This window comes from Canis lupus, chromosome 18 (assembly GCF_048164855.1).
Source record: "Canis lupus baileyi chromosome 18, mCanLup2.hap1, whole genome shotgun sequence".
Classification (NCBI taxonomy): Eukaryota; Metazoa; Chordata; class Mammalia; order Carnivora; family Canidae; genus Canis; species Canis lupus.
Genome location: NC_132855.1, coordinates 60,583,585 through 60,610,048, shown reverse-complemented (window position 1 = coordinate 60,610,048; position 26,464 = coordinate 60,583,585). Strand labels below are relative to the sequence as shown.

The 26,464-nt window shown below is 60.5% G+C and overlaps 1 protein-coding gene across 9 annotated transcripts in view; it reads right to left on the bottom strand.

Moving 5' to 3' along the window:
- Positions 1-26,464, bottom strand: part of OBSCN (obscurin, cytoskeletal calmodulin and titin-interacting RhoGEF) — a 134,103-nt gene that overhangs the window by 25,082 nt on the left and 82,557 nt on the right. For 6 of the 9 annotated variants that reach the window (XM_072784698.1, XM_072784694.1, XM_072784695.1 and 3 more), the window contains exons 48-81: positions 26,193-26,456; positions 25,652-25,918; positions 24,623-24,889; positions 24,241-24,513; positions 23,413-23,685; positions 22,949-23,145; positions 22,758-22,833; positions 20,617-20,889; positions 19,393-19,659; positions 16,977-17,249; positions 16,398-16,673; positions 15,818-16,105; positions 15,320-15,694; positions 14,127-14,500; positions 12,406-13,294; positions 11,422-11,700; positions 7,008-7,086; positions 6,668-6,792; positions 6,341-6,538; positions 5,834-5,866; positions 5,506-5,604; positions 5,079-5,297; positions 4,704-4,776; positions 4,423-4,490; positions 3,827-3,943; positions 3,578-3,717; positions 3,008-3,208; positions 2,815-2,897; positions 2,465-2,638; positions 1,478-1,634; positions 1,155-1,271; positions 915-1,079; positions 669-827; positions 302-479 (exon numbers count right to left, since the gene is read on the bottom strand). In XM_072784698.1, coding sequence (XP_072640799.1) covers positions 302-479; positions 669-827; positions 915-1,079; positions 1,155-1,271; positions 1,478-1,634; positions 2,465-2,638; positions 2,815-2,897; positions 3,008-3,208; positions 3,578-3,717; positions 3,827-3,943; positions 4,423-4,490; positions 4,704-4,776; positions 5,079-5,297; positions 5,506-5,604; positions 5,834-5,866; positions 6,341-6,538; positions 6,668-6,792; positions 7,008-7,086; positions 11,422-11,700; positions 12,406-13,294; positions 14,127-14,500; positions 15,320-15,694; positions 15,818-16,105; positions 16,398-16,673; positions 16,977-17,249; positions 19,393-19,659; positions 20,617-20,889; positions 22,758-22,833; positions 22,949-23,145; positions 23,413-23,685; positions 24,241-24,513; positions 24,623-24,889; positions 25,652-25,918; positions 26,193-26,456 — 7,296 coding nt within the window. The remainder of the gene's footprint in view (positions 1-301; positions 480-668; positions 828-914; positions 1,080-1,154; positions 1,272-1,477; positions 1,635-2,464; positions 2,639-2,814; positions 2,898-3,007; positions 3,209-3,577; positions 3,718-3,826; positions 3,944-4,422; positions 4,491-4,703; positions 4,777-5,078; positions 5,298-5,505; positions 5,605-5,833; positions 5,867-6,340; positions 6,539-6,667; positions 6,793-7,007; positions 7,087-11,421; positions 11,701-12,405; positions 13,295-14,126; positions 14,501-15,319; positions 15,695-15,817; positions 16,106-16,397; positions 16,674-16,976; positions 17,250-19,392; positions 19,660-20,616; positions 20,890-22,757; positions 22,834-22,948; positions 23,146-23,412; positions 23,686-24,240; positions 24,514-24,622; positions 24,890-25,651; positions 25,919-26,192; positions 26,457-26,464) is intronic. The other 3 variants (XM_072784697.1, XM_072784701.1, XM_072784702.1) reach the window with 1 other exon arrangement.

Genomic DNA, 26,464 nt, shown 5'->3' with positions numbered 1-26,464 from the left:
TCCTATACTGGGGACCCTGTCCTGTACTGGGTGGCCCCTGTCCTGTGCTGGGTGGGGCCCCTGTCCCGTGCTGGGGGGCCCTGTACAGGGTGGGGGACCCTGTCCTGTGCCCGAGACACCCCTGTCCTGTACTGGGTGGCCCATCCTGCACTGGGGGGCCCCTGTATGATTCCCGAGGCTCCCCTATGCTCAAGTCGGGGTCAGCCCCACTCCCCCGCTCAGGCTGCCAGCAGGCTGAGCTGACTGTGCCCCAGATGGAGTGTGTCCTGTGTCCCCGGGGCCAGGGGCCATGTGCACTCACGCCACACAGGCAGGGCCAGGCGCTGCTGTAGGCCGCAGATCTCCTTCACCCAGGAGCTCTTGGTGATGACTGTCCGCGCCTGCAGCACGTACTTCCGCACGGAGTCCTCCCGCTCGTGCCACACCTCAAAGGCACGGTCATCACCCTCCACCTGGTCGTTGAGGTCGATGCTGCTCAGCTGTAGGGGCGGAACACAGGCTGACTGCCTGGAAGCAGGCCTCAGCCCTCGCCCTGGGGTCCCCACCTGCCCACCAGCCCCCTGCCCTACCCGCCACCCCTGTGCAGTACCCCCTTCCCCGCCCGCACCCCCCTGCCCTGCAGCCTCCACCCCACCCCCCTTGCCCTGGCTCCGCAGGCGCCCGCAGACCTTCATCATGTTCCGGAAGACGTAGCTGAAAGTGTCGGTGCGGGAATCCCTGCGGGGCTTACAGACCAGCAGGTGATGGCGGAACAGGAAGACGTGCCGGTGGTGGCCCTTCCAGGGCATCCGTGCGCCCGGTGCCCCCTCCCACACGATGAAGTGGCCCTGGGGGAGCACGCGCAAGTGGTGAGCCCGGTGCCCGGCCGCCAAGGAGCCCTGCCCAGGCGACAGGCCGTGTCCTGCATCCCAGACCTGACGGATGGGCTCGCCCAGTGCCTCCAGGGTGCCCGGGTAGTTCTCCATGAGTGACAGGTGCAGCTGGTTTTCAGCGCGCTGCGGCAGGGCCGACACCACAGCGTACGCCTGCTCCAGCAGCGCACAGTTCTGCGCGTTCCTTGCCTTGTTGCGGATCAGCTCCTGGGGGACATGGCGTCAGGCCCCGGTGGTGCAGGGGAGGGTCGGGGAGGGTGGCCCAAGCAATGCACCCCCTACCTTGAGCAGGGCCTGGTACTGCTGGACCCGCTCCACGGGCTGTTCCAGAAAGTGCTGCAGGGGTGGTGGGGGCGGCTGCGAGGGGTCTGCAGCCGACAGCACCTCTTCTGTGTATTTCTGTGAGAACCGCAGGCCGGGGTTGGGGACACACAAGGCTCCCCAGATGACCAGTGTCACCAGAGGGGGGGTGCTGGAGGGCGGGGGCATCGGGGTGCACGCGCGCACACACTCACTGCCCCTGTCCCCAGGCCAGCCATACCCCGGCCCCACTGTGTCACCACCTGAAGGTGAGCACAGGGCTGCAGGGGCCCAGGTGGGGGTACCTTGTAGAACTCCTGCACAGCCGGGCTGACCACTGCTGACTCAGCCTGTACTCGGCCCACCAGGAATGCCAGGTACTGCTCGAAGGCCGCCTGATTCTTGATGAAGCACATGGCCACATCGTCATCCGTGTCACAGCTCTGCAGCTCCCGCTGGAAGCTATGGTGGAGGGCAGGGTAGTCACAGGGAGGCGAGCCCTCGGGTTTGGGAGGCAACAGCCTGCTGCCCACAGCTGGGCTGCTCGGGAATGAGTATGCTGGGCTGTGGGGGCTGCAGGCGTGGGGCATGAGGCATGCATGTCTGTGTGCATGTGTGCTGTGTAGGCAGGCAAGGAAGTTCATGTTCATGCAGCTGTGCGTGAGCAGGTATGTGTGCCACATATATATTTTTTAACAAGCATCCCTTTATTTGCTCATGCCATTACAAAAAACAGATTACATTAGCATAAAAAAAGTGTTTTCTTCAAGTCAGAGGCAGTTGCTCCCCAAAGTGTTAAGTAAAACAGTGTACATCAGTATTAAAATGTTAAATTTTATATTGTTTTTACCACTTTTGATCTTCTGAACAATTTTATTGAGCAAAATAAGATAAAAGATTACATATTTATTTGATGTTAGGAACGTAGATAAACACATATAAGAGTGTGCATGTGAATGCAGGCCTGCACGTAGGAGAGTGTGCCTGTCATGTGTATGGGTAAGTTTCCAGAGTGTTCTCATGTACATGTGTTGGCGGCAGGTAAGTATACTGCAGGGGCTTCCATGGGTGTTCCCATTTGTGTCCTCATACAGGAGTGTGGTGCACTGAAGAGTAAATCAAGTCAGCAAAGTTCTCTCACATATGCATGTATGTGGGCATGTGTGTACCTCTGTATGGCGTGTATCTGCACGTGTGTGCAGGCATCACTCTCAGCTGTGCACTACTCACACTGTACACGAGTGCCTGGCACATTTGTGCACCCTTGAGGACACGCCCGCCTGCCCACCCACCTGCTGTGGAAGCGGCAGATGTCCTGCACGTTGCGGAAGATGACCGCCTTCTGGCTGGCCACAGCCGTGGGCACGTGAGGGCAGCGGTCCAGGTGCTGCACGTGGTGGCTCTGCAGGAACTGCAGCTTACCCACAAAGGTCTGCTCAGAGCTCAGCAGGTCCTGGATGATGGAGCTGGGAGGGGACAGGGCGAGGGGGATCCAGGAGCATTGAAGGGGGTACTCGGCCTCCCCCTGCCACGCAGCTTGCCACCCACTGTCAAAGCAAGCCCGGTGAAGTAGGGAGAGAGCAGTCCCAAGTCCACCTCACCACCACAAAGCCGCTCACATCCCCGCCTGCTGGACCCTCACCTCAGCCTTGTCTTGTATTCATCCTCAGACACGGCCTCCCCCGGGAACTCGGGGGCCTCGGTGGGCCCCCACTCGGGTGACAGCTGGTGAGAAAATGGGAGTGTGGCCTAGGCTCTGGCCCCACCCTGTGGGAGTCGGGCTCCTGTCCTCACGGGGGACGACAATCCCAGGCCCCACCCCAGCCGTCCAGTACCTTAAGCCGCCTGTCCAGGTAAGCAGGGGACACCCAGCCTTGCCGAGAGGGGCTGGATTTGGTGGGTTTGGTGCGCACGAGCCAGCGCAGGGGGTGGGCCGAGTCTAGCACCTCCACGTACTGGCCCTCCCGCAGTGAGAGGGCATCCTGCTCTGCCCCCAGGGGCAAGTAGTCAGCCGTGACCACGTAGATATCAAAGATCTGGAGAGATGATGCTGAGTCAGACCCCAGGGGTGCCAGCCTGGCCTATAGCCCTCCCCCAGCCCCTAAGGACCCCAGAGGGGCGGGACCAGGGCAGGTGGCCACCCAGGCTTCCCAAGGCACCCCAGCCCCTAAGGACCCCAGAGGCTACAGGGTGCCTCGCATTAAGTGGTGGGAAAAGCCATCCTGAGATTCCATAGAGTTCCAGAACAGGCTCAACACATCTCTCCTGATGGGAATCCCATCAGGGGGGTGGTAGAGAGGTCACGCCAGAGGGCCAAGGCACAGCCTCAGGGGTGCCACCCAGATGTGTGCCCTCCACCCTACCTCACACCCCCTGTGACCTGCCCACCCCTGCTGGCAGAGCACCTCGCCTCGTGAGTCTCCATCCTCTGACTCTGAGGACGACTCCTGGACACTGGAGGAGGGGCGGGAACGGCCATGCCAGGGGGATGCGGAAGGCGTCTTGGATTCCTCATCGCTGTCACCTCCCGGCACCTGCAGCTTGGCTAGGGGATGCAGGGCAGGTGACACCCAGGAAGGGCTCCCCCCATGAGTCCCCGGGGTGGATGGACAAGGGAAACCCCGCCCTCGCTCCACAGCCTGTGGTGCCCTCACCATGTGTGATCTTGGCCGACACAATCTCGGTGATCTGGGATGTGAGCTTCTGCAGGAACTCCTCTGTGCCCACCTCAGACAGGGACAAGTGGCCACGGGCCTCCACTGCTGTGGGCTCTGCGGGGGGTCCACAACCCAGCTCAGCTGGACACATGCCCCCACACATGCCCGGGAAGCCCCTCCAGGTCCCGTGCTGGGCTCAGTCGGCCAGCAGTGCCAAGGAGCACACAGATGTGAGGCCACCACTGCAAGGAGCTTTGCAGGGCCGGGCTAGGTGAAATGAGAGCTGCCTGGGTGACCCCAAAGGTCAGCAGGCAGACCCTGCTGGGGATGGGGGGTGGATCCAGGAAATAGGAGGTCCTGACAAGGACATGCCCAGCACATGCGTCCTGCACCACCCTTACCCTGCTCTCAGATGCCATCTGCCTCCAGGCCTGCTGGAGGGGAGCCCTGAGCCTAGGGCCACAAGGCCTCCAGGGGAAGGCGAGCAGGCATTCCTAGGGGCATACAGCCTGGGGCAGCCCCTCCAGGCCTCACCCCTGCCAGGGGCATGTCGGCCCCCACCCTGCAACAACATGCTCCCAACCAGCTCGTACCTTTCCTCTGCCCAGCAAGGTCAGCGAATCCCACAGGTTCTGACATCTGTGTGGAAATGGCTTGGGTCCTGAAGGGGAGCGGTATCCTGAGGAATGCCTCAGCAAAGTCCTCTTTTCACAATGGGAACACTGAGGCACAGGGTAGGCCAGGGCTGGCCCGAGCCACAGAGCCCTCGCGGGGCAGGTTTGGGCTGCAGTCTAGATGGGGTTCCCTCCCCCACAACAGCACTGTACCCCCAGGGCTGGGACACCCTGCTCCTAGGCCTGCTCCCTGCACTCACCCTTGTAGGAAAGTAGAGATGAGAGCCTCCTTCACCCCAGCATGCTCCTCCGCCACCCTGGTCTCCTTAGGCACTGTCAGGAGAACAGGTGAGTCAACACATGTTGGCCCAAGCCCTGAGCCACTTCTGGTTGACACCTGGTCCAGGACATCTGGGGCCCCAGGGGACTTGGCTCTGGTCCCCCGGGAGCCCCAAGATTGAGCAGGGCCCAGGAAGGAAACACTAAGGGTGGCAGGGGGCTTCTAGGAGGGTCCCGGCCAGCTGAGCACAACTGGCAGAACGGGGATGGGAGCTGGCCCACCAGGGGCTGTAGCCTCCAAGTTGGGGGCTTGGTGGACGTGTCCTAAGTAGGTCCCGACCCTGGAGGGGACTCACAGCCAGAGACGTGCAGGCTGGCAGAGCAGAGGGCCTGGCCGGCAGCATTGGTAGCGATGCAAGTGTAGGTGCCCTGGTGCGGCCTGCCCACGTCCAGCAGGACCAGGCTGTGCTGCTGGGCAGAGCTGGCCACTGTGTAGCCTGGCGTGTCGCGGCCAATCCACAGCACACCGCGCTCAGCCTCCTCCCGAAGCCAGTGCACAGCTGGGGCCGGGAATCCTGCAGGCAGGCGGACAGGCCCTCTGAGGGGTGGGGGTCGCCTCTGAGCTCCCTGGGGGAGTCGTAGGTGGGGGCAGGAAGGGGCCTCCTCTGAGCCTCCCGGGGAGATGAGGGAATCCCCGGTGAGGGGCAGGGAGGTACCTGCTCTGAGCCTCCCCAGTTGGGGGGGGGGGTCCCAGGTGGGGGCAGGGAGGTAGGAGCACCCTACCTTCCACCTTCACTGAGAAGGTGATGCTGGAGCCTTTCTTCACTTTTTTGGAGGTGAATCTTTCCAGGAACCGGGGTGGTACCAGCTGCTGCTGCACATCTGGAGAAACAGCAGGCAGTGGTGACCAGCACCTGGGGAGCCTACTCCCTGTTGGGGCACCCAGCCCAGCCACAGCCTCCAGGTCCCAGCCTCATCCTGCCCAGGGCTGGGTTTCCACAGCCTATACCCAACCCTCCTCCCAGCCTGCCTCCATCTGCATCACGAGGTTGTGTCCCTCATGCGCTTTGGGGGAGCCACCCGCCCCCTCTGCCCTCCAAATTCTGCTCACCCGACGCGGGCTTCTCTTCAGGATCTTTGGGGCCTGAAAGAGGCAAGAAATGGAAATCAGGCCTATAGCAGCCAGGGTCCTCCTGCCCAGGGCCCTGCACCTGCTGAGGGTGGGGCTCCCCTGTGGGCCCCACCCACTCCTTTACACACTTCCCAAGACCCAGGCCACGCAGCCGGGAAGTTCACACTGAGGCTATGTGAACCCAGGTTGATGCCACCTACACCCCATGGCCCCTGGAGCGTGGTGTCCCTCTGGAGCCTACGCAAGGTCTCAGTGGAGGCTGGAGACAGACTAGGCAGCATAGGGCCAGCCAGGCCCAGACTGGAAGCACCTTGCCGTCAGTGCTCAGAACTTTGGAAAACAAGGAAGCTCAGACCTCCCCTCCCACAGTGCCCCTTGGCATCTTCCTCCGTGTGGTCTCCTGGTGCCCGCACGCCTGCCTGTTGTGTCTCAGGGCCCCCCAGCCCCCCGCACGGCCTATAGCCACCACCCAGTCCTCACACCCACCCCGGACAATCAGCCGAGCGGACGAGTAGGCAGCGCCCACAGCGTTGCTGATGTAGGCCGAGTACTGGCCATCATCCTCGCAGGTGACCGACACGACCTCCAGGGTGTGCAGCTTCTTCCGGTCAGCCATGTGGATGTGCTCAGAAGCCGTCAGGGGCTGCCCATCTTTGAACCAGTACAGTCGGGGTGCCGGGTAGCCTGGGGCCACAGGAGAGTGGTCAGCACAGAGCCCCCGTCCTGGGGGCACCACCCTACAGCCCCCTGGGACCTGGTACCGCTCAGACTGCACGGTTATATCACGGCTCCTGGCCTTTCTCCCTTTCTCACCTTTCACTTTGACCTGGAACTTGGCCAGGCGTGTGCCGGGGGCCACCTGGAGATCTTTCAGCTCCTCCACCACCTGGGGCAGCTGCCCCTCCTCCGAGGTAGATTCCGTACCCTCTTGCTCCCGGCTGGTGGGGGGAACAAAGAAGGTGCAGTGAGGTGGACCAGCAAGGAGCCCAGCACCTGGGAGTCAGGTCAGCCATGGTGGCTTCTGAGGGCCCTGTGTGCTGGACAGACACTGCTGGGGCCTGGATCAGAGCTCCAGCATTCAGATTCTCTTAGTGCCACCCGCTGGGGTGCCGCCACCTGCTGGGGGACAGCCCGCCTGTGTATGGTCCTCTACCTGGACAGGTAGCCCTGGGCGCTGAAGTAGGAGGAGGTCTCTGTGGCATCTGCCGCAGTTTCATAGTCTGTGCTGGTCACTGGGAAAGGAACAGTGGTCGCAGTGAGGCTTGTGTCCCGCCTGCCTGGGCACAGCCCCATCCCAGGGCCAGCCACCAGCTCTCACTTCAAGGCCATCCCTGGGAGCTACACGCATTCCTGGGGCAGACGCCATGGGGTACGTGGCTGCCAGTGGCCCTCTGCACCCAGGCTGTCACCAGCCCGTGCTTCCAGGCCTGGAGCTAACTGCAGGCCCCAACAAATTGCCAACCCTGGGTGATTCTGGGCCTCATGACAGGCAGGGCTGTGTCTTCCAGTTTTACCCGCTAGGGGACCCATGCTGGAACCCAACACGCTGGCGCCTGAGCTCAGACGTGCAGCCTCCAGAACCAGGAGCAGGAACCTTCTGTTTAAGCCAGATGCTCCGTGGCACCTGTTAGAGCAGCGGGACCAAGACAGCCTCCCCCATCCTGCCTCCGCCCAAACAAGATGTCAGGAACAATGGTTGTGATCGTGGGATTTAGAATAAGAAACACACATTTGGTCTTTGTCCCAGGATCCTGGCAAGGAGCTCCTAAAACCCTTAGCATTTCCTGTGCTGAGAGCCGTGAGGTGTCTTTGTTACGTACTGAGGTGACCTTGGGCAGCCCCTCAGGATGGGGGTGAGTGGCCAGGGGACCCAACCCAGGGAGCAGAGGGTTGGATGCTTCAGTCCAACCCCCTGACCTCTGGGAAGGAAGAGGGGATCAGTCACCAATGCCCAGTGATGTAACCAATCACACCCGCATCATGAGGCCCCATGAAAACCTGGGAGGTCGGACTTGGGGAGCTTGGAGCTGGTGAGCACATGGAGACGTGGAAAGAGTGACCTGCCCCGGGGCTGGCCCCAGGTCACAGCCTTGGATAATAAGCTGGTAACGTCAGACATTTCTCTGAGATCTGAGCCGCTCCAGCCAAGTTCAGAGACCCGAGGAGGGGCCGTGGGAGCCTCTGGTCTGTAGCTGGGGGGTCAGCGGGGGCGACCCCTGGACTGTGGCTGGCGTCTGCTGTGAGGTGGCCTGTGGGGTGTGACTCCACGTGGATGGGGGCAGAGCGGAGTTAATTGTAGGACCCCCAACTGGTATCAGAGAATTTCTTGTTGACCCCTTACAGATAGGAAACAATAATGAGCCCCAGCTTCCTGCCTTGAGTTTCCAGGTCCAGGAGGAGCAACTGAGGCAGAGCTAGGTAGACCCTGAGTAGAGGAGCTGGTGTCCACAGGACAGAAGCCAGACAACAGAATGCTGCAGAGGCAGTGAACTCTCTCCTGGAGGATTCAGCAGAGCACTGGCTGGCACGTGCACGCAGGGGCAGAGACACCTGAGGGGCCATTAAAACAGCGTAGAGGACGTCATGTTTCCAATCGGACTGGGAACTTCCCCAGTGGATGGCTTCAGGCCCTCAGCAGAGGGAGGGGATCAGCCCTGGACTGAGCCTGCTCCCCACCTAAGAGGAAGACCTTAGGCCTGCAGAGGTAAAGTATGCAGCCCCCACGAGGGCAGGCATCCAGTCAAGGACCACCAAACATGCTCGCAGGCAGGAAAACACTACCCAGTGGGGCAAAACCAAGCCAGGACGGTGCAGGTGGAACTGGCAGAGAAGGAAGTCAAAGTATTAGGACTGCATACATGTCTCCAAATCGTCAGAGACACAGAGCATGTGAAAAAGACTCAAGAAGTTGTAGAGAAGAAAAATACAACGACGGGATGGATGGCAGGTGAGCAATGACAGAACAGTGAAGGGAAGCAAGTAAAGGTACAAACCGCAGGAAATGAAGTGCATGGCGGCAAGAATTGTAAGGGAAGTGTGTCAGCATGTGGTAGCATCACACAGCTTCACACAGCTTCATGTGCATGTGACTGAGGTCCCCAGACGAGGGGGAAAGTTAACACACTTGAAAAAATAACAGCCAAAAACACTTCCAAACTTGATGAGAAAACTAGAAATGCCAAATCCCAAGTGGCTCAGTGAACTGCAAGCACAAGAGAACATAAAGAAAAGCACACCCAAGAACAGCACCGTCAGAGTACTTAAGACCAGCAAAAAGAAGGAAATCCTTAAAAATACCCAGAGGCCATTTTGGAGGACTTTGAGAAACTGATCCTAAAAGTCATATAAAAATGCCAGGGACTCAGATGCTCCAAACAATCGTGCACAAGAGCAAAGCTGGAGGACTCACTTGTCTCAACTTCAACACTGAGCATGAAGCTACAAGAACCAAGATGGTGTGGGGTTGGCAGAATGACAGACATATCGATAAATGGGAGAGAGGTAGGAGACCAGAAATAGACCCATGTATGTCATGGAAATCAGTGTCTGACACGAGTTCCAAGACAGTTTTATGAAGGAAAATAGTCTTTTCTACGATCGGTCCTGGAACAACTGTATTTCCACAAGAATGGATTGGGGCCTTTCACACCATACACCCAAATGAAGTCTACACACAAGAGCTAAAACCATGAAACTCTTAGAAAAAAACAGGGGTGCAGATCTTTATAACGTCGGATCGGGCAATGGTCTTGTAGACGTGACAACAAACGTACAAGCAACCAAAGAAGCAATGGAGTTCATCACAATTAGAAATTTTTGTACATCAATGAACACCATTCAGAAAGTGGAAAGAAAATCCTCAGAATGGGGAAAATAATTCGAAAATCATGTATCTGATAATGACCCAGTACCCAGAACACATATATGTATATAGGGCTTCTTTCCGGGATCACAGAAATGTCCTGGCACCTGATGGCAGCGACACTTGTGCGACACGACAAATATACGTTTTCAAACGGCGCATTTTTATGGCATGCAAGTGTCTAAAGCATCCCAATCCTAAGAGTAAAGGCGAGTTTTGCACAGAGAAATGAAGATACGAGTGGCGTCCTGCTTCTCAGCGGAAGCAATGCAAGCTACAAAGGTTGTCTGCGCAACAATATCTTTCTGAACCACCACAGACACGCAGATGTTTTCTCCAGGCATACAAAAGCTGGAAGAACTATAGCACGCTCAGGCTACGGAAAAGATGCCGGAAGATGTCCTTCAGGCAGAAGTAAAGCGGAGCCAAAATTCACATCCCCACCGCAAAGTGAAATCCCTTCTATGTGGGCCAACATGTACGATTTTGTCTGGTTCGAGGGACCCGGCCAGCTGTTTGCAGCCGTGCTGCTAAGGGCGCGCCTGTGGCCCCGTGGCCCCTTCACATGTGCCCAGGACCCCAGTGGGCCGCGTGTCTCAGACCCTTGGAAACACACGCAGGCCGTAGGCCCACAGAGGCAGGATGGGGGAATCCATCAGGGAGGACAGTCCTGCCCACACCCCATAGATGCTTGGGTCTCCAGCTGGGACGCTGCCATGCTCGTTTCCAGAGAACATGTCCACGTGACGTTCCCGCCAGCAAGGAATGAGCGACCCCTGTCACTACACCCTGGGCACAGCGTGTTATCTCTCGCTGGGGTTTCGTCAGCATTTCCCTGCCGCCTAATGATGCAGACAGCTCCCGTGTGCGTGTCCTCTCCTGTGAACATCTGGACATGTATTTTGCTTTGTTCTAACTGGACTTTTAATTTTTATTTATTTATTTTTTACCATTTACTGCTAAGCATTCTTTATATATATTTTTTTAAGATATAGCTCTTTACTGGACATGTGGTTTGTAGACACATTCTCCCATCCTGAGGTCCATCCACACAGAGAAAATTTTACCAATTTTCCCTTTTGCAGGTGTTGCTTTAGTGTCAAATCTAAGAAGTTTTTTCCTGGCTGTGGCTCCTAAAGATGTCTTCCTTTTTTTTTTTTCTGAAAGTATCATACTTTCATATCTTGTATTTATGGACGTAATCCATGTTGAGCTGATTTTTGTTTGAGGCCAAGGTCTAATGTTTTGTTTATAAACATCCCAACTCCTCCAGCACCATGAGATTCTATCCTGGAATCTAAAAGTCTAACCTTCCTCCACTTAGTTGCTCCTGCACTTTTCTCAAAAATAAGATGGACATACTCAAGTACTCATGTGAGGCCCACCAGGAGTCACTGTGCTGGACTAAAATAGGCCTCCTGTCCCCTTGTCACTGGAGGAGATTCGGGGGACTTAGGAACTATGTGCTAGGAGCCAGGGACGAGACCAAATACCCACTTCTTATCTCAGCACAGCCAGTCACCCACACGTGCCTGGGGCATCTCCAAAGTCCCCAGGCCCATCCCCAGCTTAGACACCCCCCAAGGAGGTAAGGCCCCCCAGCCCCTGTGGTTCCAAATCCCGCATGACCTGACACGAGTGCTCTCTGGGTCCTCCGGCCACCCCGCCCCACCGCTCCCAGCTTCTACCCTGGGGCCACACTCACGGTCTACACGGAGCTCCGCCTTGGTAGAGGACACACCCACACTGTTCTCAGCCATGCAGCGGTAGACGCCCATGTCTGCGGGCACCACGGCCGTAATGATGAGCTGGTGGCCGCCCTGCTGGTCCTCACTGATCATGTAGTGGTCATCCTCCTCCAGCATCCTGCCGTCCTTGAACCAGCACACGGTGGGCACAGGCTGGCCTGCCACCACACAGTCGAAGCTCACGGGATACCCATCCAGCACTTCTTGATTCTGCAGCTCAGTCAGGAACACCGGGGCTAGGATGGATAGATGGGTGTACAGGGGTTCAGCCCCGGGCTTTTCCCCCAGCCACCCCAGCTGCCGGCCCCTCAGTCTGCATCATCTGCACGGCATGCTCAAGTGGGAGTGCTGGCGGGCTCCCAGGTGGAACAGGACTGTGCCTCCGCCAGCCTCCCCCCATTCTCTGGGAGAATCTGTGCCCTGCCAGCCTGTGTCTCAGGCCACTGAGACGCTAGAGGAATAGAAGCCAGGAGACAGCAGGAGGGGGATCTGAGGGCAGACAAAGGCTGTGTGGGCTGGGGGTCCAGGGGTTGCAAGCATGAGGACAGCCCCAAATTACACGGAGGTTTCCAGACATGATGCCATGGGTTACATGTTATATCACACCCTTCACAGCTCCCAGGGAGTCACAAGCAAAGAGTGTAAAGGCTTCAGTTGCTGGAGCAGATAGATGATGGGGGCATGGAACCCCTTCTTTTAGAATACTTGTATTCCAAACCCTCACGGAGCAAAACACACAAGCTGTGGAAAGCCAGGGTTCCTCTACCCACTTCACAGAGCAGGACCCCGAGGCCCGCAGAGGCTGGCTCATGACAGGTAGAGCCAGGACGAACAGCGAGCTCTGTCTACCCATAAATTCAGGGCTCTTCCAGCTCAGGAGTCCCCTGGGCCAGCCCCGTGCCCCTCTGTCCTGTCCCACCCCAGGCCACAAGCAGACTCACCAGCCTCGGAGGTCAGCGCGGGGAGCGCGGGGAGCGCCCTCTCCTGGGGTGCCGCAGGGGCCGGGGCCACTTTGCTGATGCGCATCTCCACCCCCCGGGGCCCCTGCTCCGACAAGCTGATGTCCACCCCGATGCCCATGGTGCCAAACATCTCCCGGAAGCACGCGGCAGCGCGCTGGGACTCAGCGAGTGACTCGAAGCGGATGTAGACGAAGCGCTCATCTTCATGGTAGGTCTGCCAGTCCCCGGGCTCCTGGGGCTCCTGGGGCTCCGCGGGGCCCTCATCTGCACTGACGAAGATCTCTTCATCTGAAACCTCGGTGGGGCTCTTCGTGCGGAAGAGGCGGTGCAACCGCCGGGCTGCCCGGCGGAAGGCGTCATCCAGCTCACCCCCCGAGGAGCTCTCCGCCTCACTCTCTGTCCCGCTGACCACCACACACGCGCTGTGGGCCACATGGCCGAACTTGCTGCTCACCTGGCAGGTGTAGCGGCCGGCATCAGCACGGCCCAGGCCCGTGACCAGCAGAGAACAGGTGCCGTCCCCAAGCTGGTCGATGTGGTGGTGCCGGCCGTCAGTCAGCTCCACACCATCCTTCAGCCAGCAGGCACGCACGTCTGCCTTGCTGGACACCACACACTCCAGACGCAGGACATCCCCCACCTGGACCTCAGTGTCCCTGAACGTGCGGGAGAACGCAGGTCCCTCCTGCTGCTTCATCTCCTTGCGGACCTTGTAGCCCTTAAAGGCAGCCTGGATCTTCACGGCTGCTTTGTCCATGGACGGGTCACTCAGGTCCTCAGCCCTCAGGTCTGCTGGTGCAGAGCGAGCTGCAGCTGGCTGCTCCTGATGCTTCTGTGGCCTCCCAGATGGGACTGTGGGAACCCCGACCTGTGCACACAGGGAAGGTTTGGAAACTGAGGCCTGTGACAGGGCCAGGATGGGGCAGGGATGTATGGAGCGGAACAGGAAGCAAAGCCCAGGTCTGCTGCCCCAGCTCCACGTGGAGCCACTTCCTGCCCACCCAACAACTAGTCAACCATCACATGCCTCAGGGCTCCTACTGCCACTGGAGAGGCAACTCCACCTTCCCTGAGTCACTCTAAGTGGTCACCCAGACAGAGTGACAGGTTGTGAGGGACACCACAGAGAAACCAGTTCCAGCTCGTAGCAGCCAGTTGGATGGTGGGGTGGGTGGATGGGTAAGAGGTGGGCAGATAGGTGAGTGCTGGATGGGTAGATGGGTGAGTAGATGGGTGAGGGGTGGATGGATGAGGGGTGGGTGGGTAGGTGAGATGGTAAGTGGGTGGGTGAATGGTGGGTGCGTCATTGAGATAGGTAGTAGATAGTTGGATGGTGGGCGGGTACATGAGTGAGTGAATGGTGGAAGGATGGGTGGGCAGTGGATGGATAAACAGATGGTGGATGGATGGATGGATGGATGGATGGATGGATGGATGGATGGAGAGGTAGTGAGTGAATGGTGGAGGGATGGGTGCTGGATGATATAAGGATGGGTGGATGGACGGGTGGTGGCTGGGCAATGTGTGAATGGACAACAGGTGTATGGACAACGGCTGGCAGATGGGTAGTGAGCGGATAGGTGGCTGTATAAGCTCGCATCAAGTGGACAGATGATGGAACAACGCAGGGTGGCTGGTGGAAGACTAGTGGAGACCTAAGACGTCCAGGCTGCTCCCTGCAGGCCACACAGGGCACTCACCTTGCTGGCTGGGGGTGAGGTGCTGGGCCTTCCAGCCTTCTTGAGGTAGGTAACCAGGGAAGGAGTGCCTGCCCGGGACTCGTCATCAGAGCTGGTGTGCGAGAGGTCAGCCTCCCCAGTGCGTGCCAGCTCGTCTGCCGTGGAGTAGTCCTCGGACAGGTCAGGGGCCGCTTCCTCTGCCTCCTGCCGCAGGCGCTGCACGCGCCCGTCCTCCTCGGGCAGCTCACTGATGGAGTCCAGCGTGGGCTCACGGCTCATGCGGCGCTTCCGTGCCAGGGCTTCCCACAGCAGGTGCAGGTCACCCTCTTGGGCCGCCTCAGGGGGCAGGCTGGGCTGCACAGGGGCCTCATCCCTGGATCCTGGGGTCAGCTCCACTGAGGAGGACATGCCACTGGTCAGCAGGGTGGGCACACAGCCTTGATCCTGGGCCGCCCTTGGCTGCTGACTGCGCTGCCTGCCTGGTCTGCCAAGAGCTCTGAAGGCCCACTGTGCACAAGGATTTAGGGGTTCTGGACTGGCCCTGGGCCCCAGCTCCCCTGAGGAGGCCAGATCTCAACCTACCTCAGGCTCCTGCACAGGGGGAGTGGAACCAAGCAGAAGGCCAGAGACAGTGCAGGTGCAGGGGGGCTCATGGTGTGGAGGGGCTCATATTGTGGGGGGTTCATAGTGTTAGGGGGGCTCAGAGCACAGGAGGTGGGGGCATGAGTTCAGGGGAGGGTGGTTCGGAGTGGGGGGCCCATAGTGTGGCGGTGCTCAGAGCATAGAGGTGGGGTCAGGGCATGGGGTTGGGGAGTCAGAGTGAGGGACTCAAAGGTAGGAGGAGGGAGGCTCAGAGTGCAGGTGGGGGGACGCAGAGCATGGGAGGTGTGGGGTGCAGGGCATGAGGGGGAGGCTTAGAAGGCTGGTGGAGGGACACAGAGCATTGGGGGTGCAGGGTGCGGGGCATAGGGCAGAGGCCCACAGGGCAGGGTTGGCCAGGGTCCTGTGGGGGAGCAGTGTGAGCTGAGCTGCCAGCCTTCTGAGGAAGCTGAGCCACAGGATTCTGTGCATCTCCCCCACCAGGCTTCAGTTTGGCAGGAGGCAGGCTCCTCAAGAGGACCCCCTGACTGTCTCCAGGGAGCTAATGAGGATGAGGGCCCAGCTCATTCCCACATCCCATGCCCTCCCACCCCCACTGGGTCCCCAGGACGCACCCTGGAAGGAGGCAGTGGCTGCAGAAGAGGTGGGGTCCCAGGCAGGGCTGCAGCAGTACTCCCCCTGGTCCTCCGCCGAGAAGCCCCGGATGACCAGCGTATGTTGCTGACCCCGGCAGAGAACCTGGACGCGCCCGCCAGGTTGGATGAGCTCCGTCCCCTTCAGCCAGACAACCTCACCTGCCTCGGCCACCTCGCACTCCAGACACAGGTCCTCGCCGGCACCCACCTGCCGGGTCTCTGGAGCAGGGAGCATGGGAGCCAGGGGCGCAGGAACTGGGTGCGCAGGAGCCCGGGTCTCTGGAGCTGGGGGCACTAGGGTGGGGGGTGCCGGAGCCCGGGTCTCTGGAGCTGGGGGTGCTGGAGCGGGGGGCTCTGCGGGCAAAACCACCACCTCAGCAAAGACACGCCCCGAGGCTCCTCAGCCTGGGAAGACCAGGAGAGGAGTGCTCTGGGCAGACTTCACCCTCAATAGCCGCAGGGCGCACAGCGACTCACCTAGCCTCACTGTCTGGGGCAGGTGCACTGGCTCCCCAGCCCCCACTGGGCCCACCGCTGCCACGCGGAAGCGGTAGGACTCCCCGGGGGCCAGGCCGTCCACGATGCACTCAGGCCCGGGCACCAGCTCGTGGCACAGCTGCCACTCGCCCGTGGTGGCCGCCTTCATCTCCACCCGATAGCCGCACAGCCCACCGCCACCATCGCTTGCTGGCGCCACCCATGACAGCGTCACAGAGCGGCCACTTTGCGCCACCACCTCAGCGTCCTCTGGGGGGTCCGGGAGGCCTGCAGGGAGGGGGGCTGGTCAGTGGAGGCTCCCCATCAGTGCCCGCAGGTGCCCAGCCTGCCTGCCTGGGGTCTGATCCCAGGGTGGGGAGTGGGTGCCGGGTGGTCCACCCCCACAGGCTGGTGAGCCGCTGTGCTTGGGGTCCAGACCCTCTGAGACAGCAAAGGCCGCGCTCGGGAACCAGGGAGACTGTGTGCCGGAGCCCACCCGACGGGCCCTCTGGGACCAGAACAGCTGAGCACCCAACCCACACACACTCCCGCCCCCGCAGCAGTCTCCAGAGCCACCCACTCAGCACGGTGAGCCGCGCGGAGGCCACGGCGTCGTGGGCGGCGAAGGTGACCTCGCCAGCGTGGTGTGGCTGGGCACCGCGCAGCAGCAAGGCGTGGTGGCTGCCATCTGCAGTGACCGTCCAGTCAGGGTCGTCCGGCTGCACCGCGGCCCCATTGATGTACCAGGTGGCCTCGCCCACCGGCACCGCCTCGCTCAGCGTGCAGGTAAAGCGGGCCGGCCCACCAACTCGCACCGACGCGTCCTGTGGCGACTCCAGGACGTCCAGGCGCCAGCCTGTGGGGCGGGGTCTGCGGTGAGCGCGTCCAGGGGCTGCCTGGAGGCGGGGCGGGGAACCCCCGGAGCCACCGCGCCCGCCAGCCCCGGCCCCTGTCCCCTGGCCGAGGAGGAGGCCCGGCCCGCGCAGGAGGGGTCTCAAAGACCAGCGCCCCCGACCCCAGCCTGCACCTTCCCTGGGCGGGATCCGGTGGGAGGGGTCTCAGACACCTGGCTCCACCCTGCAGCCCCGCCGCTCCCACACACCTGGGGCGCGGCATCCGGTGGGAAGTACCTCAGAGGCGCGCCCCCCACACCCCTAACCTCTGACTGTGAGGAATGCGGAAGTCACCACATCCCCCGCCAGGAAGGTCACCCGGCAGCTGTCCTGCGGCCGCAGGTTTTTGAGCAGAAGCAGATGCCGAAGACCGTTCTCGAAGTAGACCACCTCCGCGTTTTCTGAGGTGTGCACAGGCTCATCGTCCAGCAGCCAGGTGTGGGCGGCCACCTCAGGGCGGGACAGCTGGCACTCGAACAGTGCCTCGCCACCTTCCAGTGTGTCCACGTTCTCCAAACCGCGCACCACGGTGTTCTTGGCTGTGGGGAACGGGCAGCTCAGGGCGTGTGGGGGCCTCCTCTGCACTGACTCCACACAGTCAGGGGGAAGAGCCTCCCCCGCGGAAAAAGGGTCTGAGGGCTGAACATAAGGCTGCCAGGGGAAGAGCAGCATGCAGTGTCACTTGGGGCCTATGCACCCCCACAGCATCATGGCTCTGGTGGCCTTCAATTGTGGCCAGGGAGGGGGTTCTCCACACCAGCCAGGTGAGACGGCTTACTCAGCGGTGTTCCCAGAGCTGCCTGACCCACAGCCAGGGTCATACCCTCCACCTGTACCCCAAGAGCTGTGCCCCTGCGGGGACAGCCCTGAGCCAGAGCTGAGGCAGGCCAGTCTGCTCCCTGACTCACACACACCAGTCCTGTCCCTATTCCTGACCCACTCTAATCCTCTTCCGCGCACAGTACACTGGTCTTACTAAGTGAGCATGGGTTTCTTCTGTAAGCCATGAGCTCAGGACTGGGGGTGCCTGGCCCCAATGCCAGCTCAGTGCCTGGCTGCACAGGCCTGCCCCTGCCACGGCCCATTCCTGCCACGTACCACCCCTTGGGCAGGTGATATCTGAGTGGGCTTCCAGGAGAATGAACCTCAGGGCATGACTGAGCTGGGTGGGGTAGTCGTCTAGGCAGGAGGAGTGACAAGAGAGGACACCAGAATAGGAATGAAGGCAGGATGGTCAGCAGAGCAAGGGATTCAAGGCACCAGGTGGGGTCCTGGCGGCAAGGCTGCATGTTAGGCCAGAAAGGAGGGCCAGGTGGGCCAGGGCTGGCCCAGATGCTGGCAAGGGTGTGACCCTGATGCATGTGACCTCAGGAAGCCACTGCCTACAGGATCTGACCTGACAGAAGGGGACAGCCAGGCCCACAGCCCCACCTGCTGTCTGAGGGACGTGCCCAAATGAAACTTGTTCACAGCCCAGGGCTGAATCCAAACTTGTGCACGTGCCCTGCAGGCAAGCGTGTCTGCTCAGGACCAGCAGCCCCACGGACTGAAGGGACCAGAGCAGAGGCCCCCAAGGACCTGTCCATATCCCTCTTCTGGCCGCCTTCCTGGGCCTGGGCCGCTCACAGACCACACCTCCCCACATCCTGGCCCTGCTCCTCCCACATCAGAATAAACAGTGGCCACAGGGCCTAGCAGCCCATCCACACCTCCACTGTGCATGGATGGCCACTTTGGGGCCACAGCTGCCCTTAGTCATGAGGGGAGGAGCAGCGGGGTGACTGCCAAGCCTGCAGTCACCCAGAGTTACCCAGATGGCACTCAGAGTCACCCAGATGGCACCTAGAGTCACCCAGATGGCGCCAAGATGACACCCAGATGGCACCCAGAGTCACCCAGATCACACCCAGATGGCACTCCTGCTTCATCTCGATACAATCCCAGATATCAAGGCAACAGCAAGCCCATGAGCCCCCTGCTGTCTCCCACTTCTCTGGGCTCCCCTGTCTACCTACCCTGCCCAGATGCCTGTCCCCCCACTCCCACCTCTGTCTAGCCTGGCACTCACGGCAGCCCCTGCCCACAGCTGCTATCACATCCTCCTGCAGCTCCCACCGGGATAGTCCCCAGAATGGAGGAACTGCTGTCTATTCTGATCTGTGCCCCCAGTGACCACAAAAAAAAAGTGTTTTAAAAACTTAGCTCTTTAAAGAGTGAAGGAAGGGGTGGGTGTGCCATCAGGCAGTGGCCAGACAAGCCCACCTGCTCATCCTGATGGCCCAGAACACTGCTCCCACCCTCCTGCTCACTTGCCACTAGGAACGGTTCAGATTTTCCCAGATAGGAAGTGGCAGCAGCCAAGTGATGACCCCCTCTGACAGGGGCTGCAGCCAACACCACTCCCCTGATTCCCCAGAGTGTCCTTGCTGTACGCAGACAGGGACACAGGGCTCCAGTGCCCTCTGGGTGGCCAGCCTGGAAAGCAGAGTAACCAAGACCCCAAGATTCCAGAAGCTTAGCCCAGCACCCCCATCCTATCCTGTCAGGCTGCTGTGGAAGGAGCAGGGGGCTGCCTGCTGCGACCCTGTCTTTCTGGCCTGGTCACAGGGCATAGGCTGTCGCCGCCTGCCTCTATACCACTAAGGACGATCCCAGCCATGCCAGAGCTGTGCAAGGCCTCACCTTGCACTTGCAGCAGGGCCACCACATGGGTGCCCGCAGCCTCACAAGAATAGATGCCACTGTCGCAGGGCAAGGCCGGCCGGAAGGACAACCTGGCCACGGTCCAGTCCTGCTCTATGACGACACGGCGCCCGTCGGCGCGCACCTCCTGCTCGTCCATCTTCCACGTGGCCTGCACGGGCCGTGAGTACTGGCAGAGGAGCTCGGCCGGGCCGCCCTCCTCCACCACCAGGTCCTGCATGGCACTGACCACCTCCACCGTGGGATCTGTCGGCCGACACCCCGGTCACGTGTCAGCTGGAGCCACGCAGCTGGACCCCACCCTCCCTCTGCCCTCAGAGGCTTAGCAGCAAGCAAGCGCAAGGTTGCGGCATGAGGGGACCTGTAATGATGACCAAGGGCCCTCTTCACAGGGCAAGCCTTGCCTGCCCCCCGCACCACCCACCCTGGCAGATAGCCCTCAGGGCTAAGCCCTCCCGTCCCCTGGGTCCCTGCATCTCCCTGAACCCCTGGCCCAGGGCATGCTTTGCCTCAGCAGGGACACAGCACCTCTCCCCAAAAGCCCCCTGCTGGACACACGGCACCTCCAGCCCAGGTTGTACCTTCTCCAGAGGCCTTGCCAACCTCCTTGGGGTCCCTATCCCTTGTTAGCCTGCTGAAATCCTACTCAACTAATGGTTCGCCCCTCAGATGTGGGTGAACGTCCACACTTATTCTAAAGCACAAAGGAGGATCAGGGCAAAAGTGCCGGGTGAAGCCTTTCTGGCCAGCCATCCCAGGGGGACTGGACACCCCCACTGGTGTTCCCAAAAAAGCCTAGCTCGAAGGGCACAGGACCTCAACTGAGCCCGCAGCAAGGGAAGCAGCCACGAGCAGGGACAGTGCAGGCTCGGCCCAGGGCCAGGAAGGGGACTCTCGCCTCCTGGCAGCCCTGTAGACAAGCACCTGGCCACACAGCAGGGGCCAGGCAGGAGGCAGTGACTGGGCCCCACAAGTGGGTGGGATGAGGTTGGCTTACAGCTTTACCATTGCCCAGCCTGACCTTCTCATCCACCAGTCAGGCCAGCAGACCTCCCACTGTGCCTGCCCGTGACACACACACAGCAATGCCCAGTCCGTGTCCCAGGACCTGCCCAAACCTGCCACCCCGGGAGCCTGCAGCAAGCGTGCGGAATCAGTAGGTGCAGAAGCGCCAGCTCAGGGCAGGGTCCCATTGGCCAATACCTTTGACCAACAACTTGGCCGTGGAGACCAGGGGCCCTGCGCGGTAGGTGATGGTGCCGGAGTCGGCAACCCCCAGGCCCGAGAGTGTGAGGGAGTGGAAGGTCCCGTCACGCACGGAGATGGCACTCTGGGGGCCATCCTGCAGCAGGGTGCCATCCAGCCACCAGCGGGCCTCCGGCCCACCCGCACGGGACACCTCACAGGAGAACGTGGCCACCTCCCCCGCAAAGACGTCCACATTCTGCAAGCCACGTACCAGGCATGGTGCTGCCTCTGCGCAAGAGGGCAAAAGGAGGGGAGCTGGGCATCCTGAGTTTGCGGAGCCAAGCTGGGGTCCACAAAGGCTACGCTGGGCTGAGTCTAGAGATCTACCCAGGCCAGCTGGATCACCTCACTTGTAGAATGATAGGCAGAGACTACCTACAGCAAGCCCATGGAGGGCCGCCTCAGCCCCCCTGTACCCAACACCCCCACTGGAACATGTCCAGGTTCACCAAATGAGACTGATGACCTACATCCATGTCCTTTTCAGAAGGCACAACACATAAGCCCCATGCCCCCAGAATGTGATCTCTGTGGGGTGAGTGTAGGGTGAAGAGAAACCATGGGGCCTGCTGCTCTGATAGGGTGGGGGGGATCTCCCTTGGGAAGTAAGCCCTCCATCCCTGGAGGTGTAGAAGCAGGTACTTCTCCCATCCCCAGAGCTCCATTTGTCCAGACGTCTTGAGGTTCCCCCAGCCCTAAGATTCCTGGGCCCTAATGCCGTGGGGCAACTGCCCCCTGCTCTGTCATGCAGTAGGACCTGAACCCAGGGCCCTCCCAGACACAGATGATGACTGCTCTATACCCCTGTGCCCACCATGGCTGCATGGCTGCTCCCCTCAGAAGACCCCCATGCCCTTCCTAATGGTGCACTTAATAGTGCACCATTAACATTCCAGCCTGCACTTGCCCTTCCACCCTCTCCCAAAAGTGCACACCTGATGGCATCCTTGCCCTACCCCATCAGCTCCCCATTCCCATCTCCAGTAGAGTTCCCAAGTTCATCTATATGCCACCTACCAGGGCATCCATTCACACACCCCCAGGCTCACAGCCCTCCCCACAAAGCTATGGCCAGGTATCTGACATGAGCCAGCACACTCCAACAGGAGACACTGGGCCAAGAGGCACAGCCCTCAGTGGAGCCTGCAAAGTCCAACCCAGTCCCATGCTGCCCCCTTACAGATGCCCACCCTGGACCCACTCCACTCAGGACATCCAGAGTGCCACTCCTCCCCCATCACTCAACTTGAGGGCACTGCACTCTGGAGCCTTTCCCAGTCCCACAGTCCACAGAGCTACCTGTGTCTGTCCACCCTTTGAAGATCCCAGAACAGGGGAGGGGACCTGAGATTCAGGACACATACTGTCTCTATGTCCAACTCACCCAGCAGACTGGGGACTCCCTGAGGGCAGAGCTGCATCTGGCCCTTCTCCAAGTAGATGGTAAGATAGATGCTAGGTGGCTAGATGGGCACATGGATAGAGGTGGGTGGATGGATGAGGGATGGATAGATGGATGGATGGATGGATGGATGGATGGATGGATGGATGGTGGATAGATAAGTGTTGGATAAGCAGATGAATAAATGGATACGGTGGGTGGATCTACAGTACCTGGATGGATGGTGGGTGGATGACAGATGCATGAATGGATGGTGGGTGAACGTGCAGTAGATGGATGAATGGTAGATGGATAGATGATGGATGGGTGGATGAGTAGATGGATGAATGGATGGTGGGTGGATGTCCACTAGATGGATGGATGGATAGCAGATGGATGTGCAGTGGATGGATGGATGGATGGATGGAGGGTGGATAGATGATGGATGGGTGGATGAGCAGATGGATGGATGGATGGTGATTTGACAGATGGATGGGTAGTGGACAGATGGCAGATGAACACATGGACAGTAAATGAACAGATGGACAGATGGATGGTGAATGGATGGATGGTGGATGGATACATGGTGGAGAGATGGATGAAAAGGTAGATATGTGGGTGTAGACAGAAAGATGGGTGGTGAATGGACGGGTGGATGGAAGAGTAGAGGAATGACCCGCAGGCACGCGGCTGGTTATGGGAGCAAGCTGCCCACCTGTGACCTTTAGCTGGGCCTCCGAGCTACACGAGCCCACTTGGAAACTGATGGTTCCAGCATCCTCCAGGGTTACCTGAAGGAGAGAGGGGGTCTCAGCCTGGCAGCCCTGCTCCCATCATTTCCACAGGCCCCCAGCCCAGCCCCACCCCAGATGCATCGTGGCAGGCAGCAGGTCCCAGGGAGCCTACCTTGTGCAGGGTGAGCAAGTGGAGCGTGCCATGCTCTACTGTGATGTCATTCATCTCGTTGGCTTTCAAGGGCACCCCTCCCAGGGCCCAGTGGGCCTCCTGGCCAGAGGCCCTGGACAGCTGGCACCGGAAGTGGGCATCCTGGCCCTCACTGAGCTGCACATCCTGTAGGGCCTCCACGATGGTGACCTCGGGGACTGTGCAGTGGGAGACGGGGCATTGGCCTCTGTGCCAGGCATGCCTCCCAGCCCCCAGGGCCCGCCCTAGCACCCAATCCCATTTCCTGGAGACATCACATGGGGCACCACTCCAGTGCATCTTGGCCACCCCGGCACCACCCATTCACAGGGCCACCTCCCCACCGGTTCCCTCCCTGCAAGGGCAGGGACCCAGGGACCTGCCGGGCCCACAGAGGGCCTGGACCTTCCACCCAGGGGGCAGTGAGCCAGCCTGGAGCCCACTACCTCGGACAGTGAGCTGGGCGGAGGATGTGTGCATGCCCACATGGAAGGAGACGGTGCCCGCATCCTCTGGTGTCACACCCTTCAGCTGCAGCATGTGGGTGCGGCCACCTCGCACGGACACCTCCGTCACCTCGTTGCTCTGCAGGGGCAGGCCTTGGAGCCGCCACTCCACATTCGTGACGCCGGCCCGTGACACCTCGCAACTGAACTCCACATCCCCGTCGACCTGCACCTCAGCATCCACCAGCCCCCGCACGATGGTCACCTCTGGTTCTGGGGTATAGGTGAGGAGATCCCTTCACCAGCCAGGCCAGGGCACCCAGGCCAACCTCCCACTCCTCCTTCTCTGGGAAGGTTTCCTGAACACCCTCACTATTCTCTTACCACAGCCTCTATGTGCCCCACATGACATTTGTCACCATGACATTCAATTCCTAGGGGCAGAGACCCGGCTGGGGGTGCTTCTGTTTGGAGGAAATGTGAAAGGAGTTGTGGAGGGGTGGGCTGCCTCTGTCCATCCCCACCCTGTGGCCAGCCCTACCCTAGCCAGGACAGCAGGGAGCCAAGCCCTTTGAGAGACGCAGGGGCTCCATGGCGACGACGAGGACAGGCCGCCCACCCGTGGGCTGGGGGTGAGAGGCAGGGCAGTGTCTAGGGAGGGGTGCAGCTTGTTTCCCAGAGCAGAGCAGAAAGGACAAGAGAGAGCCTGTGACCCCAGAGCCGCCAAAACAAGGTACAGACAAGTGCTTGACCTTAATGGGTGCTGGGCTGGGCCAGGTGTACGCCTGGGCAGCCGCAGGGAGAAAGTGTGTGGCAGCGAGGGCTCACCTTTGACCATGACAGAAGCCATGGTTTTCTGACCACCGGCCACGCAGACGTACTCGCCAGTGTCTTTGGGCTCTAGCCCGTGGATGAGCAGCTCACACGTGGTTCCCACGCGCCTTATCTCATATTTGGGGCTCAGGTGCAGCTCCACACCCTCCTTGAGCCACTGCACTGGGACATCAGTCTCTGCCTTGCTCAGCTGGCAGTGCAGCCAGGCCACACCGCCTGCTTCCTGCTCCGTGCTCTGCAGCTCCTCCTGGAACACGGGTCTGCAGGCTAGGGGGCCAGGGAGCGGCGCTTAGGGCTGCCAAGCAAGGCTCTGGGCTCCCAGCCGGGGATTGAGGGCTCCGGGGGGCGGGGGACAAGGGGCCACTGGGCAGCTCACCTCGGACAGAGAGGCTGGCTGTGCTCTGCGTGTGGCCAGTGTCACAGGTGTAGTGGCCGGCGTCCTCCTGCTCTGCGCTTCGCACCAGCAGCTCCACGGTTGTTCCCTTCTGCACCATCTGGTACTTGGCACAAGGGAAAAGCTGCAGGGAACCCTTGCGCCAGTCCACGCTGGCACACTCTTGGCTCAGCTCGCAACGCAGGCATGCCGTGGCACCTTCGTCCACCTCCTGGGCCTCCAGCTCCCTGAGGAACTGCACAGGTGCAGCTGCGGGAGGCAGGAGAGTGTGAGGGCCATGAGGGCCATGAGGGCCCGGGGCAGGAGCAACCAGGGGGTGCAGGGGGGACAGCAGGAGCACAGGAGCAGTGTCGCTAGGGGTGCAGGGAGACGGGGGGGTGCAACTGCGTGGGTAGGAGAGGAAGTGGGGGTGGGACCCAGAGTGCCACAGAGGTGCAGGGGAGGATCACCAGAGAGCAGCTATAAAATAGGGGAGGCACCACAGGTACTTAGCTGAGGGGTTCCAGGAGATGGGACTGACTGCTGGAGCGGAGCTAAAGAGTGGGCGGGGCAAGCTGCTAAGGATCTGAGGAATGGGAACCTCAGGGGTATGTCTATAGGGTGCAGGGGCGTGGCTACCAGGTGCAGGGGTCCTGAGGGGTGTGGCTATGGGGTGCATGGGCATGGCTGCTGGGTAGAGGGGGACCTCAAGGGTGTGCAGGGGCATGACCACAGGGTACAGATGGGAACCCCTATGGGTTTCCAGTGGGACCTTCACGGGTACAGCAGCTACAGGACTAGGGTGGATCCCACAGGGGTGCTGCTATGGAGTGCAGGAGGGGAACTGCAGAGGTGTGGCTATGTGGCGCAAGGGTGAACCACAAAGGGTGCAGCTGTGGGGGATGGGGTAACCTCAGGGTGAAGGCTGAGCTTCCTGCCAGGCTTGACAGGCCCCCAGGGGATGCCCAGAGTGACACTGCCACCCCAAGGCCCAACCCAAAGCACTGGCTCCGGTCTCGCCTTGGGGTTCACCTGTAATGGTGAGGGTGGCACTGGTGGACTGCAGGCCACAGGCACAGGTGTACTCCCCTGAGTCCCCCCGGTGCAGGTCCCGCAGCACAAGCTCCACCGTGGGGCCCTGCTGCCGAGGCTCCCGGCGTGAGTCAGCCTGCAGCTCCAGGCCGCCCTTGCTCCAGACCACAGTGGCACCGGGCTGGGACAGTTCACAGCGCAGGGTGACTGATGTACCCTCCTTGGCCTGCAGGCTCCGGAGAGGCTCCTTGAACACCACCTGGGCAGCTGAGGGGTGGGCAAAGGCAGACGGGAGCCAGGATCAGCCCTACGTGGGAGTCCCAACATGCAGCTGGACACACTGAAGGGGGAGAACTGGGCGGACTGGGGTGAGACGGTGGCGGGGGGACTGTCACACCACCAGGATGGGCCCGTGAGGCCATGAGGTGAACATTAGTGACCAAAGGACAGAGAGGTGAGTCCTTTAAAGGCCCGAGAAGATGCCAAGACATAGACAAGGACAGGCACTCATGCACTCCACGTGGCCCCATGCAGCATTTACCCCTGACGGTGAGCACGGCCGCCGTCCTCTCCTGCCCACACACGCACGAGTACTCCCCGGAGTCCTCCATGGCCAGGCCCCGGATCTGCAGCTCGCACACGGCCCCGTCCTGCCTCAGGCTGACCCTGTCCCCGGCTCTGAGGGCCTCAGGCCCCTTCCTCCACTCCACGGGGGCCGCCTTGCTCAGCTCGCAGCGCAGCGTGGCCGTGGCCCCTTCCGAGGCCTCTTCATTCCTTAGACTTTTTGTGAACTTGGTGGGCAGCTCTGCAGAG